Here is an 18,858-nt window from a genome sequence, read left to right on the forward strand (position 1 = left end):
GGCCAAGGGCAGGGCGCAGCCAGCCCACGCAGCAGCAGCTCCTCTCGGCCTGGGCAGCGAGGGTGCCGCGGGTGCCGTGGTGCATGCGCCGCTGCAGCTGGTTGAAGGGGACCAAATCCAGTTGCAAGTTGATCTGGTTCCTTTTTACCAGCCCCAGGGACGCAACATCTCTCCGAAGGGTCCTCCTAGGCCAGGGTGCTGGTGTTGGAGGGTCCTGGCATGGGGGTCCCAACCCAAAGATACATACTTCTTAACATTCCATAACGCCGGCCGACTCCATATGGGCATATGAAGAAGTATGTAGGGTTGGGAGGGAGAGGCAGGTGGCAGGGGGCTGGGCACGCCAGGCCTGAGGCTGCCCACTGCTGCCAGCAGCACCCACTAGTTCCAGCTGGTGCATACCTTGAGCTGGTGACCACAGTGAAGCTGGAAGCCAGGCAGGGGCTACAGGTATCACCTTCTGCCCACCCAGTCCCAGGTATGTCCCCAACAGGGGCACTGCCCCCTCAGCCCCCAGTGCCTGAGGTCATGCCAGAGCAAGGGGACTCCTGTGTTTGGGGAGAGGGTGGCCAGAGGCTGTGCTTGGTGGGATGCTCCAGAACGTGTCTGAGGCTCAGCAGCTGGGGGGGGCACTGTGCAGGGCTGCACCCCCAAGGTACTACGTCCTGTGAGCAAACAGGGGCCAGCATGGGTCACAGGGCTGGATGCCTGTGCTCACAGCCGCTTCTGCAGGAGGGGTCCCCTTGGATCCTGCCTCTTGGCAGGGGTCCCCACTGCTGCTGCACCAAGTCAGGATGCACCAGCTGCACTCCCACTGGCCCCCTGCACTGCCCTGGCACCCTGCAGTCCCCTGTCCCTCTCCCTGCTGCAGACCCTGTGCCACAGCAGTGGCTGCAGCTCAGTGCAGCCAGGACCAGAATAGGGCAGGGAGGGATCCACCTCATTTGGAATAGGACTCCAGGGTCCAGGTCCTCCCCTTGCCCTTCCCAAATCACAACTCTGCCCAGGGGAAGCTGGAGGTGCTTTTGCCCATGGGAAGAGGGTTCAGTTGAGATCTCAGGGACTGGAGACCCTAAGGGGGCTGTGGGGGAGCTCCCCACAGGATGGCCAGGGCGGGGTGATGGAGCAGGCAGGTGTCACCACACTCCAGTTGTGCCTCAACCCCAGTGACCTTCCTACCCCTAAACTGGTGGCCAGAGGGGTGCAATGGTGGGTGCAGGGAGCCAGCCTGAGGGGCCCAGCCATGCTCCCTCCCTGGCCAGGGGACAAGGTGGGCTCAGGATGCAGGCAGGGGGAACACAGGGCTGGCCAGGCCCGGTGTGGCTGTGACTCAGCGCTGGGAGCCATGGCCACAAGCGCTGCAGCTCCCTGCAAGGAGCCCGGGGGGGTGCCAAGTGCACGCTCACTGCGCTGGCCCCACTCGCGGCGCCCACAAGCAGCAGAGACACTGCTGTGTGGCCCCTGAAGTCACCATCCATTGATGTGGGGCACAGGGCTGTCACCAGCGTGGCCACAGACCCCTCAGGCTTATCTGCCGGCACCCCAGGACCTGCCGCAGAGCCAGAGCCCAGGGGTGTGGTGCTGGGGACTCCAGGGACGCAGTTCCCAGGACCCAGGTGCCCAGCCCTGCAGCAGAGCGTGTGGAGATGGAGCAGCACCCCTGAGCAGCACCCCTGAGCAGGCTGAGTGGGTGTCCCGAGGCTGCAGAGTTGTGCTCACTTAACCCTTTGGGCACCACCAGCCCCACAGCGCAGAGGGATTGTGCCACACAGTTCTGCCTAGGGGTGCAGGGGAGTCCAGGATGTGGCAGCGCATAGCAAGACCCTAAAGCTGGGGGCTGTGCCTATCCCCAGCCCCCAGAGCCAGGACACGGGGTCAGGGATCTCACACCCCAGCCTTGATCTGCTCCAGCCACCTCCGCTGCCCTTGGGCAGCCTCCCAGGACTGTGGTGCTAGAGGTGCCCCGGTTTGGGGGCCCACACAGCCCCATCCCACCGCACGCCCCCTGCCTCCCTTAGCTGGGCTCTCCTGGTGACCTTGGAGGTCCGCACCCAGCACTGCGGGATGCTCACTGTATCTGGGCAGCTCCACCTCCCCCAGCCCCAGCCTTGGCCACCCCTGCCCGCTCCCACCCCCCACCCACACCCTTTGTGCCCAGATGTTCCCAGTCCTCACTATGAGCTCCCCTGCAGCTTTAGGGGTGTCCCACTGCCATAGGCGGCACCAAGCCCTCCCCGGCCCCCCCGCTGCCCTTGTCAGCGGCAGAAATGTCCCCAGGCTGAAGCCCTCCAGGGAGCTCAGCCCTGGGGTAACCTCTCTGCCATAGCTCCTCCATGCCCCAGTGCTGGCCAGGAGCCCCCAGCCTAGGCAGTGCCCAGCTCCCTGCTTTGAGCAGGGCAGCTTGAGGGCACCAGGAGCAAATGGCCTTGCAGGGGGAAGGCAGAGGAGCTGCTGGGGCCAGCCATGGTAGCACCCAGGCGCTCACACGGCACCCAACAGCCCCAGCCTGGCTATAAAAGGAAGCATCTTTTTTCCCTGCTCCCCCCAGCCTGGCTGTGCTCTGCAGTTGCTGTCTCTCAGGGGCCTTTCCAAGTTTTACTGTTTATTACTAACACCCCCCCCTCCCCTCCCCCAGACAGCTCCCCCCAAGCTCATCCATCCCCAGCAAACCCACTGCAGCAGCAACTCTAGTCGCTGCGTGGCTTAAAAGAGGCCCAGTGAGAAGGAGGAAGGTGGGTGTGAGGGGAATGCTGGAGGAGAGGGGCTGGGGTGTTCCTGTGCTGCTGCCCCTGCACCTGCGGGCAGTGCCAGTTTTGGGGCTGAGGGCACACGGCCTGGGAGCCCCTAGGTGTGGTGGTCAGGTCTCCCCCCCCAGGCATATTGACACTGAGGTTCATCCATGTCCAAAACATGATGCTGAGGTGCCCAGGAGTTGGGCTTCCCTTCCCACCCCATCCCACCAGCATGGAGTGTCCCTGCTTCATGGGGCCGAGGGCACCCCAAGCTCCCTGGGGAGGGATTGACCAGCCACAGAGCCGAGCACCCACCACCCTCCTGCAGCCAGAACCTGCCAGAGCTGCCCCATTGCTTCCCCCAAAAACCCACAAAGAGTTTGCTGCTGTCCCCTCTCCTCCACCTGCGTTGGCCCAAAGCGATGGGGGGACACCCGTGACCCCCAGCCCCAGGGCTGCCCCCTCTGAGCTGCTGCCAGGAGCTGAGCACGGGGCTGCCAACAGCAGCAGCAGCCCCAGCTCGGCACCAGCCGGGCTCGCTGAAGGTTAAACGCTGCTGGTGGGGAAATCCCCGCTGCCCCCCGCAGACCCCGCACCTCCCGCCCCGCACGGCCACTTACGGTCCTGGAGGTGACACCGGCCGGGTAGAGAGCCTCGGCTGGTGGCAGCGGCGGCGGTGACACCCGGCACGGCCACGCTGCTTCCCCGCTTGCCTTGACTTTGCCACAGGACTCCTCCGGCTCGTCCGCAGGAGCTTGCAGCATCCTCCAGTTCAGCGAGAGAAGTTCCTCGCCAGGGAGGAAGGGAGGGAGGGATTTAAGGCAGACCCTGGCTGAGATGCGGATGCCTCCAGGCGCAGAGGAAGACCCTCTACTCTCTGGGCACCCCTGCAGCCCCCTCCTCGCAGGCACCATTCCGAGCTCGGTGCCCCCGGCCCATGATTCACGGTGTGCCCAGCTCCGGGGATGCTGCGTGGGTGATCTCTGCTGAGAAACCGTCTCCCTCCTGGATGAAGCAGCCATTGGCATGCAGCCAGCCAGCCACCTCTGTCCCTCACCGCCTGCCCTGTGTCCCCCGGGGTGCCCGGACAGGGTCCCAGAGCAATGCCTGGGGGATATCTGGCATGCATGGCTGGGCCCGGCAGCAGCAGGGGGCAGCTTGGAAGGTGAAGCAGAGCCCGGGGGGTACTCGAGAGGGTGAAACCTCGCACCACTGCAACCAGCACCAGTGGCACCCCGTGGGGATCCCCAGGCTACCCCAGGCCACACACTCTGGGTGTCCCCAAGAGCCACAGGGCAGCTGCTCTAGCACACAGAGCGGCAAAGCCCAGGGGGCACAGGGTCCGCTTTGCCTACTGTGCGACCGGTCCTACCTCTGCCTGCAGAAAGCTGGCAGCATGAGGGAACCCACTGCTGAGGGCTGGGATGGCAGGGGGTGGGGGGCAGGATGCCAGGAGATACCTTATTGTGGTTCCCAAAGGGAAAAGCCAGAAAAAGCAACGTGGCAGCCCCAGCAGCTCCCTGCCCGCCACACCACCCTCCCCACCCCGGGTGCACTCTGTTTGCCTGCTATTTTTGGCAGCCTCCTCGGAGCTCCTCTCGGGCTGTTAATAACAGGAGTGAGAAACTCGTTGGGCCTCTCCTATATAAGGAAAGGTAGAGGCTGAGAGGCAGCTAAATATACTGGGGCAGGCAGGAGCAAGCAGGGAGACCTTGGCACCCAGCATGGAAAAGAGATTGTGTGAACAATGGAAAGATGGACTCACGGGGAGCAGGGGCCCCGGGTGGATGGACAGACCGAAGGACGGAGGAAGGATGGAGTGAGGCATAGATGGATGAGGGCACTGCCCACGGGTGATGCTGCACCCACAACACGCCCTGATACCCCTCAGGGCCCTGCTTCAGCAGGATGAGCACTGGGAGGGCAGGAGCAGGGGGTGTCCCTGTGCACAGCCCCCATCCCAAGCCAGCTCTGCTCTCCACAGAACACCTGTGGCCAATCCGGGGGGCCCGTGGTGACCCAGAGACAAACACTGGGTCTGTGCTCGGTGAGGAGGGACATGCTGGGTGTGGGGAGCAGGGAGGGCTGTGCCAGGGCCACCAGTTCCCATTGGGAACGCAGCCAGCACAGGGTCGCTCCTCCAGCCGAGCCCCCTGCAAATCCCAGCCTCCCGTCCCAGCTCTGCCCCCCTGGCGCAGCTCCGGGGGCAGCTCCTGTGCTGAGGGGGGCATGTCGGGGTGCTGGCCAAGCCACACTGTCCCCAGTAAGCCACCAGCATCCCTGCAGTGCCCTTTGCTCGCCCACACTCATCATGCCGGGGATACTGAAGGAGCAGGTCGGTACCGTCACCGTGTCACCCCCATGGCTGCAGGGTGTGGGAGCTCCCGAGGCCGGGGAGAACCCGGCTGGGAGAAGTAAAGCAGCAGCAGCTCAGGGAATCCTGATGACAGGAAGGCGCTGGGGAGCGGAGCCAAATTCACATGGTCGGAGCAAGGACAGCGCAAGCAGAGGGGTGAGAACGTGCGGAGAGAAAAACCCCGGAGCGCTCCCGGGGCTCCCGCAGGAGCCTTCTGCTGCTTTAACTCCTCCCAGTCACGGGCGCTGCTCAGCGAGCGAGGAGCGGAGAGCTCGGGGCTGGATTTGCAGCTCCGCCGAGCTCCCTGCTCCCAGGCATCTGCAGCGTCACCGTGTCGCGTCCACGCACCCCCTTCCCCAGGGGGCTCCACACATCCCCTCCCCCAAGGGACTCCAGGAGCTCCCCGGCTGCTGAGCCGCCAAAACTCCAGGACAGCGTGAGCCGAGTCCTTGAGCTGCCGCCCTAGCCACGGTCACCTCTGCCTCAGTTTCCTGAGCTGCAACACTCCTGCAAGAAGCCCTCTATGGCTCCAAATACCCAGCAGCCTGGGGCTCCTCTGGAGGCTCTTTTGCATGACAGTGAAATTCACAGACAAGAACAGACATACTCCCTACCTGGACAGCAGCAGATCGGGGCCCTCCCGGGCTTAGGCTGAAAGCTGACTTCAAGTAGCAGAAGCAAGTGGTGGTTGTGCTAAGGCAGGGCAGATAAACCAGGGGTCAAAACAGGAGGCCACAGCATGAGGCTCAGCATCTCCCACTCCCTGCTCCCAGCACAGCTCCCAGCACGCAGAGGTTGCTGTGCCGGTCACCGAGCAAGGAGAGGACTTGGCCACCTGTCAAGCAGGCTCCTGGCAGCTCCATTCACTGCACTGGCACTGGAGCCCCACCACGAGCTCCAGGGGTTGGAGCAAAGGCAGCCCCTTCTCCAGCAGCCCCCACTTGGCACCTTGATACCAGGCACTGAGCAAGAGGAACAAGGGAGAAGTTCCAGCTCTTACACATGGAGCACAGTGGTCTCAGGAGGAACCAACCCACAGCTGCAAGTGGGAGAAAAAAGCAGCAGGCTGGGCAGCAGCAAAACATCTTCCTTCTTTATTTGCAAGAAACATTTTGTTGGAAAAGAGAACATAAATTACTTTTAGCCATGCCCCAGGTAACTCTGCAGTCCACAAACACTGCTGGACCTGAGCAGGGCAGCCTCTGCTACACAGAAGAGCAACAGGAAGAAAAAAGGTTGAAGAGAAAACTCTTTCAAAACCAGAACCCAGCAGTGGCCTCGGACACCTTAACCAGAAGAAGAAAACAAAATCAAGCAAAGCTGATGGATCATCTGACAGATGTCTCAGCTTTTAACTTCCACACATGGGTAACTCGTTGCCCATGCCTCTAATTGTGGAATCACCAAGCATAGCAATGCAGAAACCATCCCCAGCAAGGTCAGCCCTGCTCCAGGAGCTCGGGGAACAAACCAGCAGCGGTGGTAGTGATGCCACAGAGCAGGAGAGGCCGGGGAGGGCTCCAGAGTGCTCTGCCCATGCACACCTTGGGAGAGCTCTGCATTAGCAGGGTGCTAAAGCAGGCAGCCACCCCATCCTTGGGGTCGGGGGTGGGGGTCCTACACTGGGCCAATATTTCCTGCTTCAGCCTGGGAGGGTCTCAGCAGCTTCGTTTGCACTGCCCCGCAGCCGGGGTGTGGGGGCTGAGTGTCCCTGCCGCTGGCAGCCTGTTGAGGGCTCAGTGACACCGAGGGTTAACACGTGGAGCTGGGAAGAGGCTGTACAGCCAGGGAATGCTAATGGGAGCCCGGAGCCTCCCGCAGCTTGGCTGTGCTCTGTCACCAACCTGCTCTGCTGGGTGATGACAAATGGGGAGTGAGGCAGCTGCCCAGAGTGAGCGCTCGGTGCTGCCGCTGACCGCAGCGCCCCAGCCCCAGTGCTGGGTCCCCACCCAGGGGAACTTGAGGGCAAAGGAAATACCCTGGCTTTATAAAGCAAGGTGGTGCTGGCAACAGCTGCACAGGTTCCAGTTCCCTTTGCCTGAGCAGCAGCCAGGCTGGCTGGAAGCACAAGCTGCATCTCCTCTGAGGGCACTGATCTCTGCAGCAGCCATGGCTGAACCACTGCACACAGCTCTGAGCCACTGCAGCAGGGGCTTCCCTGCATGGGCAGGAGAAAGTGGCTCAAAAAGAACAAGCCCCAAAGACAAAAAAAAAAAATCAACCAAAGACCAACAGCTCCTCTGTAACAGTCCCAGCACATCTGATCCATCCCTGCAGCTTCAAAACCTCCTCTTCTCACAGTTTGTTCATCTGCCACCCACATGGAGGGAAGCACATCAGAGAGTGGTGGCACCCAAGAGTTAAGCGTCCAGCCACAGTACAGCTCACAGCCTGGTTCTGCCCCTTTGAGGCACACCACAGGGAGCATCCCAGTGTCAGCCAGCCCTGTGTGTGGTCCCAGTTGGGCTTGGAGGGAAGAAGCTGTTGGGAGAGAGGGTGCAGGAGCGGCCTGGGAAGGGGAAGCCATGCTTGGAGCACCAGCTGAGTGCCAGACAGGCTGGGGGGTGGCCTGTGGCAAGAGACAAGCCCTGTGCCTGGCCAAGTTGGGAGGGCAGGAGGCCAATGTCTGGGTCCTCAGGAGAGCAGCAGGCTGCAGAGCTGGTGCCTGAGGAGAAGAGCTGATTGTCCAGACAAATCAAGTCAGCAGCAGCCAGGACTACATTCAGCGAGGGGAGATTCCATCGCCTTCAATAGTGTTTAATCTTCATCTAGCTCAACACAGATCAGTAGTGCAGCAATATAAATACAACCAAGGAAGTTGAAGCCTTTTGGCTTTCATAGCTCCAAAAAAACCCAATCCAAACAAAAAAAACCAACCCCCCAATAAAAGCCAATTAAACAAGGTTCCAGTTTTTAAACTAAACACAAAGAAAGGCAATGAAGTGCCCAGCCACCCACCCAGAGGAGCACTGGCATCCTTCGTGCCAGCAGGAGGCTGGGTTCTGCCCCAGGACAGGGGTGCAGCTCATGAAAGCAGCACAGTGAGGGAGAGGAACAGGTGTAAGAGAGGACCAACCACTCCTGCCTCCAGGCAGCAGTCATGGCCACTTGCTGCTGGCACTCACTGTCATGCCCTCAGCTACAGAGTTCCCTTCTCCATCCACTGAAGGACACTGAGTGCACCTCACGCTGTGTTACACACAGGGCTCTGCAGCCACTCAGCTGCCAGCCAGAGGGAGCAGCCAGCTGCTGGGAACCGAAGAGACCAAGTTCTGTTTGCCTGGGTTGTGCAAATTTCCAGGAAAACAAAAACCCAAACCCACAAACCAGAACCCAACCTCCCCCTCCCCAAGACCCCAACAAACCACAGGATCTAGCGTTTGAGAACTGAGACGGGGTCAGTGTCCAGGCTCACGGACGGCTTGGTGACCAACAAAGTGCTGGGGACACTGGACAACATCTCACAGCTTTGGATTGAGCCAGACTTTAGACAAAAAAAAGGTACCAAAGGTGGGTGTCCCCTCCCAGCTCTGGTACCCAGTGGGAGAGCCTGCTGCAGGAGAGGTCTCCTAGCCCAGCCAGATCAGCTTCTCAGGTGTGAATGGGCATCGTGTCATCAACACTCCCAGTCAGAGAAGCCTGACAGTAATTCAGAAGAGCTACAAACCCCTTTCCTACCTGCAAGCTGATGGAGTGTGACCAGAGTGTTTAGATCCCCCCCTCCCCTACACTCCAAACACAGCCAAGTGCATGTGAGAGGACAAGCCTAAATTAAAATAGTGCTTAAACTATTAGGGAAGGTGGGAGGAAAAGAGGAGAAAGCTGTTGGACAGAAGAAAGCAGCCTGTGGTAGGCTACTGGAGTCTGAAGGGAGCTCAGAGCACAACTCAAAGCACAGCCTGGACCTTCCTTCTCCAAGGAGTGCCCAGGGCAACTGAGCTGGAAGTCCATTGGTGTTTCCTCCACTGCAGTCTGAGGTGGGCTAGGAGGGTCCTGGGCATTCACAGTTGCTTCAAGTGGTTCTGTCCTGCTGCTCTCCAGATGCCAGCTGTCTTCTCTATGACACCTGGCCTGGGCTTCACAGCTGCCTTCTCCTCCCTTTGATTTCCCTTGAAGGTCAAATTCAAGTACAACCAGTTTTAACTGAATGAAAAGAAACCCACAAAAAGAAAAGTTATTTTCTGTGAAACGAGTTAGCAGCGTTGTCCTCATCAAAAGGGCCACCAAAGGCCCTGGCAGGCTAGGGGCAGGAGTGGCCTTTCCCACTGAGCTCCAGCAAATGGCCACCTGAGGGGTCCTAGAGGATCTCCTCCCTCTGGTTCTTGGGTTTGAGCATCACTTGTCCGTTGCGCACGGAGCCGTTCTGGCTGCGGAGCAGCTTCCCTTTCTCACGGTCAGGCCACGTGAAGATGGCTTCATCGCTGTCCAGCTCAGACTCTGAATGCATCAGGCTAGTGTTGAGGACCTGGGATTTCTGTCTGCCCCCTTGGAAAGAGTGAGATTCCCAGGTTAGGAATACTTCTAATGATGGTCAGCAGCCTCCCCTTGTTCCATCCCCTGCCATGCTAAAGGGGCAGCCTCAGACGACTTCCTCTGTGTCCCCCTTTATCCCCTCAAATGCTGAAGCCAATGTGATGCTGTTTGAGATGCTTTGGTGTAGCAGAGGTCACACTGACACCTCAGCACAGTGCAAAGCACAACAAACAGGGAGGGGGCTGTGAGGACATGTGGGAGCTTTGTCTCCCCGACTTTGCTCGGGGCACTGCCTAGAAAGCTCTCCCAGGGCTGTAGAGAGGAGAACCTGCAGGTGTGTGAGGGAAGTTCCCTCTGTTCCTATCACCCTCCCTACTCTTTGCTTCTCCTGCCTGTGAAGGGAGAGAGAGAAATCAGCCAGGCTGAATTTAGATTAATGCACAAGGACAGGAGAGAGACATTCACTGATCCTGTCAGCAGAGGAAAGATTTAAATTTAGCTTTTCCTTATTGGAGAAATGCAACATTTCCTCTGTGAGCAGAATGCTCCCTGGACATATCTAGCAGGGGGAAAAAAAAACCCAAACAAAAAACTACTTTAGTCAGCAGCCAGCCTCAGAAGCAGCAAAATGAGCACAGTTACCAGAGAGCAAATGGCTGGGGCACATTTGCCACAGACTGCAGAACAATGAGGCCTTTACTGGGCTCCTCGGTGCAAGGTGACAGATGGTCAGATGAAAGCGGAGCTGGGTGCTGAGGGAGGAAAACACACCCAGGGTTTCCTTCAAGAGTATCTCTGTGGGTGCAGCTGGGACAGCCTGGTGCTCAGGAGAACTGCCTGAGCAGCTCTGCGGCTGCAGGGCACTGCTCACTTTGCTGGGACAGCACTGGGCTGAGCAGCTGTTTTCCACTAGCAAACAAGGATCAGGGACTATTTTCCATGTACAGTTACAATAGCCCCTCCTCTGGAACAAATCCAGGATGCATCTTCCTGTTTGGAACAGGGATTTCATCAGCTGAAGTGCTCCCAGCATACAGAGAAGGCTGAGGAGACCTCAGAGCAGCCTTCCAGTACCTGAAGGGAGCTACAGAAGAGCTCGGGAAGGACTTTTTCACAAGGGGCAATGGCTTTGAGCTGAAAGAGGAGAGATTGAGCCTGGATATTAAGAAGAAATTCTTCCCAGTGAGGGTGGTGAGACACTGCAACAGGTTGCCCAGGAAGGTTGTGGATGCCTCCTCCCTGGAGGTGTTCAAGGCCAGGTTGCTTTCAGATGTTGACACTGGCCCAGAGCGGATCAGTTCAGGGAAATAATTCAGCATTGAATTTGTGCTTTGCTGTAGAGCAAAGTCAAGGAACTGCCTATTGGCAAGACACAAACTACCAGAACCCAGCAGAAAACTTCAGAGCAAGAGAAGTTACAATCAAGCCCCAGGTTTGGGCTCCCTGAATCAAGCCACACCATAGCTTATGTGCATCCCCTGAGTACTTCAGTGATGTAGAGATGTTAGGATGAGGCCAGTTTCAGCCTCAATTTCTAAACCAAACACCCTGTACACAGATCTGTAACAAGCTCTGAGATCTTCTGAGGCTTGTCTGTCAGTGCCCAGCATCACATCTGTCTCACCCTGTGATTTTAAGTCCACTGAGGAAGTGTGATAGTTTTAGGCTGATACCTTGGAACCCACCATAGGAAGAGTCTTGTTAGTCAGCGTTCTGGAGACACTGAGCTCTTGCCTCTCATGCTTTACCTGCTTTGGGATTTGGTTTTAGCTCCAGGCTTTCTTGATCTGTTGCATCCAGAATCTTGTATTTGCTTTTCCTCTTGGATTTCCCTTTTCGTCTAAAGGGGAAGAAAAGGCATTATGAGGCAGGCCACTTGAAAAGAGCCAGAAGAAAAAAGCCAGCTGAGCTTCAAAGCCAGGGTACTTGCTTGTTTCAGTTTATGTCCCTATCACAAAGCAAACCACTCAAAACACTGCTTCAGCTGCACATTTAGAGGCTAAACCAGACCTGGCTTCTGAACTGAACCCAGAGTTGCAGGACTTCAGTGCGTCACTTGAAACACCAAGTGACACAAACGAACATCCCAGGGCTAAGCAGGTGACCTGCTGGGATGATGGGTTTCAATCTTTCACCTCCTACTGCACCTACTTGGCTCTGAAGCACTGACAGAGTGAGGGTTATAGCCTCAGTCCCACCTCTTGCAACAGCAGATCACCATCCAGGAGAAGATCCCAAGGGCAACCACGATGACGAAGGACGCAATGATCACATACAGCACACTCCACTCTGAAAGCAAAACACCCCACAGAGAATGTTGGTTTGGCACTCTTAGATGCCTGACCTTGGTAAAGAAAGGCCTGAGCCTTGCAGAGCTGGAGGCTGGCAACCACCACTGGCAGCACCACCAACCCACCTCGGGAAGCCAGAGGCTGGAGATGCAGCACGCCGGCACCTTCCAGCTGGTGCTGCTTTATGGTGTTTGCTTTCCCCTGGCAGGGAAGCCTCTGCAGGGGCACAACAGAAGAGAGGTGCCACCTGTACACTAAACCCAGAGTCAGCTCCTCAGGAGTGTTCACTGAGAGGGTCTGAAGAGGAGCCACATCCCTGTCAAATATTGCCTGCACAGGAGGCTCATGTGAGGACACCAGGGCAAGGACTATCTCCTGGTGTCAATGTCATGTTAAGAGACTCTGGGGGGGAAGCAGGTCCCTGTTCCTCTGCCCACCCTGAGTTTCTAACACTGCTTGCTGTCCACAGATGGAGAACCCCAGGCAGGATGCACGTACCACAGTTGCTCTCTCCATCCCCCATCTGCACCCTGAGGAAGTTCTCCATCCAGAAAGGGTCACAGACGCAACGCTTGGTGAAGGAGTCGCAGCGGCCGTGCTCGGAGCAGTTCAGCTGACAGGCTGGGGGACAAAACCAGCAAGGTGACCTCAGTGACTTGCATGTGAGGCAAAAAGCACAGAACTGCAGAATTATCACAGCTGGAAGAGTTCTCCAAGGTCATCCAGTCCAACTGTTAACCTAACACTGCTAAGTCCAGCACTATACGATGTCCCTCATGCCACAGCTACACCCTTCAGGAACACTTGCAGGGATGAGGACTCCACCACTGTCCTGGGCAGCCAGGGTTTAACTACCCTTTCAGAGAAGAAATTGTTCCTAATGCCTAATCTAAACCTCCTTTGGTGCACCTTGAAGCCATTTTCTCTCATCCTGGTGCTTATTACCTGGGAGAAGACATCAATCCTCACCTGGCTCCAGCCTCCTTTTGGGGAGTTGTAGAGAGCCAGAAGGATTCCCTTCAGCCTCCTTCTGTCCAGGCTGAAAAACTCCAGCTCCCTCAGCTGCTCCTCACCAGCCCTGTTCTCCAGACTCTTCATCAGCTTTTTTGCCCTGCTCTGGACTGGCTCCAGCACCTCAATGTCCTTCTTGCAGTGAGGGGCCCAAAACTGAACCCAGGATTTGAGATGTGGCCTCACCAGTGGTGAGGCACAGGGGGACAATCTCTGCCCTGGTCCTGCTGGCCAGGGCCACTTTAGTTCAACATGGCCAAGCCCTGAAAGCTCTAAACTTGAATCCAGTCACTCTGTAGCTCACCCATAGCTCAGCCATCCTCACAAGCAGTCAGGAATACAAACATTAATTTGGCAGGAGGCCCAAGTGCTTCAGTTCCACTTGACTAACGACATAACACACACACAATAGGCTAAGAAAATTTGTGCCCAATAACTGATGATTTGGATAGAATTTGTAGCTTTGTCAAGGAGATGTTTTTCAATAAAGTTTTGATTTTCAAATTCAAGCCCCAGCCTGAGAGAGAGGCAAGGAACAAAAGGCCCATTAAGGGACCAAACAGAACTGAAGAGTGGTTTTGGAAGGCCACAAAATCCTAAGATCAGGAAGCCATGAAAATAATGACATCAGTCTAAAATGTCTAACTGCAAGTGATCCTCATAGGATGGAGCTCCTGAAAGGCAACCAATGCTGCTGTGAGCTGGTAAACAAATGACAGAAGGGGAAACATTGCCTCTGCAGCACACATGTCAGGCTGAAGGAAACGAGCGTGTTCACAGCTACCAGGATCTGTGGGTTTCATGTTTGCAGTGTGACACTCATGTCGCTGGCAGCATTCCACCAACACACTGTTTCAGTTGCATAAGCATCAATCTGCTTTTGATTTGGTGAATCTTTGTCTTCCCAGCAGCATCACAAGTAAGCATTTATGGCAGGTTGAAGAGCGAGCAGAATCAGTTGGTGCAGAACTGATCTGTGGCCACTCTAACAGACTGATGTTTCTGTTTCTCATTTACTCACACATGAAAGCTCTGTGTGTGCAGGCAGCTGCTGTCAGCAGACAGGAAGGACTTTATTCTGGCAGGCACCTGCGAAAGGCTCTTGGTTTCACAGAATGGCTTAGGTTGGAAGGTACTTCAGAGGTCATCTACTGCCATGGGCAAGGAAGCCTCCCAGCTAGACTTGGTTGATCATGGCTTCATCTAGCCTAGCCTCGAACACCTCCAGGCAGGAGGCATTCACAACCTCCCTGGGCAGCCTGTTCCAGAGTCCTACTGAAGAACTTCTTCCTCAGCTCCAGTCTAACCCTGCTCTGCCTCAGCTTCAAACCACTCCCCCTTGTCCTGTCGCCAGACACCCTCATGAAAAGTCCCTCTGCAGCCATCCTGTAGGTTCCCTTCAGGTACTGGAAGGCAGCTGTGAGGTCCCCCCAGAGCCTCCTGCTCTGCAGGCTGTTTGCAGCACAGTGACCCTCACTTACTGACTGTGTTGATCTCCAGTGCCCGGAAGATGAGGAAGTCTGACTGCTGCTTCCGCAGCTCATTTTTCAGCGTCCAGGCTACCTCTCGCCCTTTGAATATCTGATGGGGAGGCTGATTCTGCACAAAAAACACCATCTTCGTGCTGCAAGGCAGACAGAAATGGTTACCTGCTGCATCTCCACACAGCAGCTACAGAGCCCTTCTCCCCAGCCTGTCATCAGAGGGATTTACTCAGAATTGCAGATTTGAGGACTGGACTTCTGGCTCCATCCGGAAAGCAGCAACGCTCAGAGAGCAGAAACCCCTTTGGGACAGCTGATCCATCCATGCTTTCAAAGCTAGGGCTGGACTGCTCTTGAGTTTGCTACTCAAGCACATCTTTGCATGTCCATGCTAAGCATGCAAATCCCCAAATTCTGTGGTCCTGCCATTTTCCCAGTCTCTTCCCTCCCTCCTTTAAGGATCCTTAGACCTTCCCACTCATGGAAGCTGGGGCCTCATCTGAGTGCTCAGCACCATCAGAGAAGGCAGTGAAGGTTTACAGCCTTCTGCCAAGCTTAGTTTGGATGCACAGTGTGTTATAGCTAGAAGAAAAAGCACAGGTGTAGAGGACACTGCACTCTGCATCTTTTACTTGCAGAGGACCTTGCTCCCCTAGGCTGCAAGCCTTGCAGAGCCCTGGGTATCCTTCAGAGTCACAGAAGGATGCACGGAGGCTCCAGATGGATGATTACCAGGGAGCCTATGAGTCAAGGGGCTATTAGTGAGGCCCTCAGTGTCTGAAAAACCCTCAGCAGCCAGGGAAAAACAAATAATCTTTTTAAAACAGACCAAGCTACTTTGATAGCTGGGGCAAAAATGGGATCTTAAAGCCACCTGCCAGAAAATACTCTCTGCTCCTTTGTGGCACTTGCCACTCTTTTGTCTGCTTAGTAAATGCAGAACCAGAGGAAGCATCCATTCCAAGAATCCCTCAGTGAAGAACAGTGGCAAGTGGCCTGGTGGTGGCAGGGATGGAGAGGTAACATCACCCCAGAAAGTGCTGGCTCCTCTCTTCTGAGCTACTCAGGCTTGCATGGACAATGAATTCTGATTTTACTGCCAGAGCAGGCAACGTGGGCACGGAGGAATCGATTCATCACCGAGCTCAGGACAGTGCAAACTCTAACTGCAGATTTATAGCTGACTTGCTGCATCCCTTAAATCTTCTCCAGTGCTTTATCCACCTTAAAACTACTCTATTTTTAGTAAAAAATAACTGCAATATTGCCTTTATTTCAACAGATGACCACTGCACCCTTCATAAGCTCATTTCCATGCCACTCAGGCAGCCTCAAACACCCACAGTAGTGATGGGATGCAGCTGGCAGTGAAGGCATCTGGGCAGCTACTGCTGTGATGAGACTGAAGGTTTCTATGGAAGAGTGAATTTCCCTCACCAGCCATTTGTGCTGAGGTGGAAAGCTGAAGTTGATCAGGTTCTTTCATGCCAAAGCAACATGGCCAGCATCCAGCTGGTCCAAACCACCCTGTGCATGACTTTGTGGTTACTGAGCAATGTTGTCCAAGCAGACAACATGACCCTGGCCCACAGCCCTGCCCCTCAGCAAACTTCCACTTGTTTAGAAGAGACCAGCTTTAGTTTACTGTAAGCTAAAGAGCATTCAAAGCCAAGTTTTCCTTCTCTCACCAAACAAGAACTGCATTGGCTTGCAACATTTTCCTTTGCATTAAACCCAAGCAGTTGTGTCTGCAGTAAAGCTCATGTAAAACTAAAGCTGGCAAGCAGGGCTGCTGCTGCTGCTGCTCAGAGGGTTGCTACACCACCTCCTCTGGTGTGGGGAATCCATGTTTCACCAAACTGCTCCTGTACCAACCCACATTATTGCTCCAGTTATAAACTGCAGCTGCAGAGCATCCTTCAGACCATAGAATTGTTTTGGCCGGAAAAGACCTTCAAAATGATTGAGTCCAACCATTCCCTAACTCTGCCAAGGTTGCCGCTATACCATGTCCCTCAGCACCACATCTTTGCCTCTCTGAAACACCTCCAGGGATGAGGATTTGACTAAAATGCCTCCAGAGATGAGGATTAAGGCCCCTCCCTGGGGAGTCTGTTCCAGAGAGTTTTCCTGATTTTCAAACCCAAGTAAGAATTAGCTCTTGTTTTACAGGTCCGGGGGGCAAAGACAGTAACAGTGGCAAACAGCTTTAGAGGACCATGCATCACCTCCAGAGGGGAAAGACACCCAAGACCTGCTTGGCAACACACCTTCTGTGAGCCAAGCAAGAATATCAAAGTTAAGCAACATCTCCACACATTACAGAATCACAGAATGGTAGGGGTTTGGAAGGGACCTCTGGAGATCAACTCCAACCCCCCTGCCAAGTGAGGTTCACCTAGAGAAGATGATTGTCCAGTCTGCTTCCCAAAGGAAAGCAGCCCTGGGTTTACTAAACCCTCAAGCAATCCCTCACCACACAGGCTCACAGACAAAGCTCACCTTTGCTCAGTGTAGGGCTGGATCTTCTGCACAGTAATGTCTGAGTCGAGGACCCCCAGCAGGACGCCGATCTGCCGGATGAACATGCCCTTCTGCCTCTCAGTCAGCTGGCTGACATTAACATCCAGAATGATCTCCACAAGGTTATTTTTCCTGGGATCTAGTCAGAATGTAGATAATACAGATGCTCAGAACTGCTACTGGGCACAAGTCAGGTTTCTGGTGTGGTTTTTGCTTTGAACACAAGATTACAGCACTGCAGGGACACGAGTCTGTGGCTTTCACAGCAAGCAGTACGAGTCAGCCTCCAAGAACTACATGAAAATAGAACCACATCCCCCCAACACTTTGGACTCTCACAGTTCTGAGCCGGATTAAACTACACATTTTCATCTCAGTACACTGTATCCAGGCACAGCACAAAAGCCAGGCTCACCAGGTTTGACTTCCACCGTGCTCCTTTCCACGTCACTCTCTCCTTTAGCATCTGTCACTCTGAGGTGAAATGTGTAGGTCCCTTCTACTAGGTTGGACAGGAGGAGGACTGGGTGATGGTCTGAATTATTTAAGACCTCCTGGAAGGCAGAGCAAAGTAAATGTCAGGAACTAAAGGATGATACTGGTGTGATGTATCCTCACACTAGTAAGGTGTAAGAGGAGCAACGATCAGCTTTACACTTCCCCAGCTAAACCTCTGATTTTGTGGTGCTGCAGACTGCTATTGAGAACAGAAACCTCACCCCAGCTGCAGGGCTGCCCTCATCCCGGGTCCACAGGTAGCTGACAATTCCCTTGTCATCAGAGGACTTGGATCCATCCAGCTCTGCTGTGTTTGTGGGCAAGGTGATGACGACGTTGCCAGCGATCTTCGCAACCGGCGGCTTGTTGATCTCTGAGGGGAGGAAAAGCAGTTGGAGAAGAGTCTGGTAGCACCCAACCAAAAACCACAGCTCCAGAGCTTCACTGTAACCCAGAAATCCCTACCTAGCCCTGGGAGAAGGGCTCTGCAGGGTTCAGCTGAAGGTGCTGCTCCTCTAGAAACAGGTAAACCCCTGAGCTAGAGAAGACCATTTCAGTGCTCTCCACACAATTTTCAGCCATTCCTCACTCTTCTTGTGCCTCTGAACACAGCTTTTGTTCAGCTGCTCAGAGACAGGCACCAGGAATGCTGCATTCAGCTCTGGAGCCCCCAACACAAAACCAACATGGACCTGTTGGAGAAGGTTCAGAGGAGGCCAGGAAGATTATGAGAGCTGGTGCACCTCTGCTGTAAGGACAGGCCAAGAGAGTTGGGGCTGTTCAGCCTGCAGGGGAAAAGGCTTCAGGGAGACCTTAGGGCAGCCTTCCAGTACCTGAAGGGGGCTTCAGAAGAGCTGGGAAGGGACTTTTGACAAGGACAAAGGAAAATGGTTTGAAACTAGAGCAGGGAGATTTAGGTTGGACATTAGGAAGAAATTCATCACAGTGAGGGTGGGGAGGCACAAGAACAGGCTGCCCAGGGAGGTTATGGAAGCCTCATCTCTGGAAGTGTTTAAGACCAGGCTGGATGAGGCTTTGAGCAACCTGGTCTAGTGGAAGCGGTCACTGTCCATGGCAGGGGGGTTAGAACTAGATGCTCTTTAAGGTCCCTTCCAACCCAAACCATTCTATGATAACCTGCCCCAGGCTCTGTGGCTGATGGCTGGCTGTACCTTCTTTGACAATGACGTTGACAGAGCTTTGGCTCTGCAAGTTCCTCTCATCTTTAACTGTCAGAGTAAACTCGTAGGTCCCAACCTGCAGGCCTGTTACAGTGGCAATGCTGCTGTTGGCATTCTCCAGCTTGACACCATCTGGGCCCCTAACCAAAGCAAGAAGAGGAGCAGTTTAAACTTTGCACAGACCATGGGAGCCAGCTTCGCACCAGACTGAAGGAAACACTTTACAGGGATGCAGAAACAGAGAGTCCAAGACAAAAAGCAACATTATTTTCTCCAGTTACAGCAAGACAGTCAAAAGAGTAAGTTTGG

General features: G+C 55.2%; 1 protein-coding gene across 1 annotated transcript in view; it reads right to left on the reverse strand.

Moving 5' to 3' along the window:
• Nucleotides 1-8,402: 8,402 nt before the first annotated feature.
• KIAA0319L (KIAA0319 like) overlaps nt 8,403-18,858 on the reverse strand; it is a 32,269-nt gene continuing 21,813 nt past the window's right edge. The window contains exons 12-20 of the mRNA XM_009908407.2: nt 18,541-18,689; nt 17,590-17,741; nt 17,286-17,424; nt 16,850-17,009; nt 14,345-14,487; nt 12,351-12,473; nt 11,760-11,850; nt 11,310-11,401; nt 8,403-9,573 (exon numbers count right to left, since the gene is read on the reverse strand). Coding sequence (XP_009906709.1) covers nt 9,386-9,573; nt 11,310-11,401; nt 11,760-11,850; nt 12,351-12,473; nt 14,345-14,487; nt 16,850-17,009; nt 17,286-17,424; nt 17,590-17,741; nt 18,541-18,689 — 1,237 coding nt within the window. The 3' untranslated portion in view covers nt 8,403-9,385. The remainder of the gene's footprint in view (nt 9,574-11,309; nt 11,402-11,759; nt 11,851-12,350; nt 12,474-14,344; nt 14,488-16,849; nt 17,010-17,285; nt 17,425-17,589; nt 17,742-18,540; nt 18,690-18,858) is intronic.

Source organism: Dryobates pubescens, chromosome 20 (assembly GCF_014839835.1).
Source record: "Dryobates pubescens isolate bDryPub1 chromosome 20, bDryPub1.pri, whole genome shotgun sequence".
Classification (NCBI taxonomy): Eukaryota; Metazoa; Chordata; class Aves; order Piciformes; family Picidae; genus Dryobates; species Dryobates pubescens.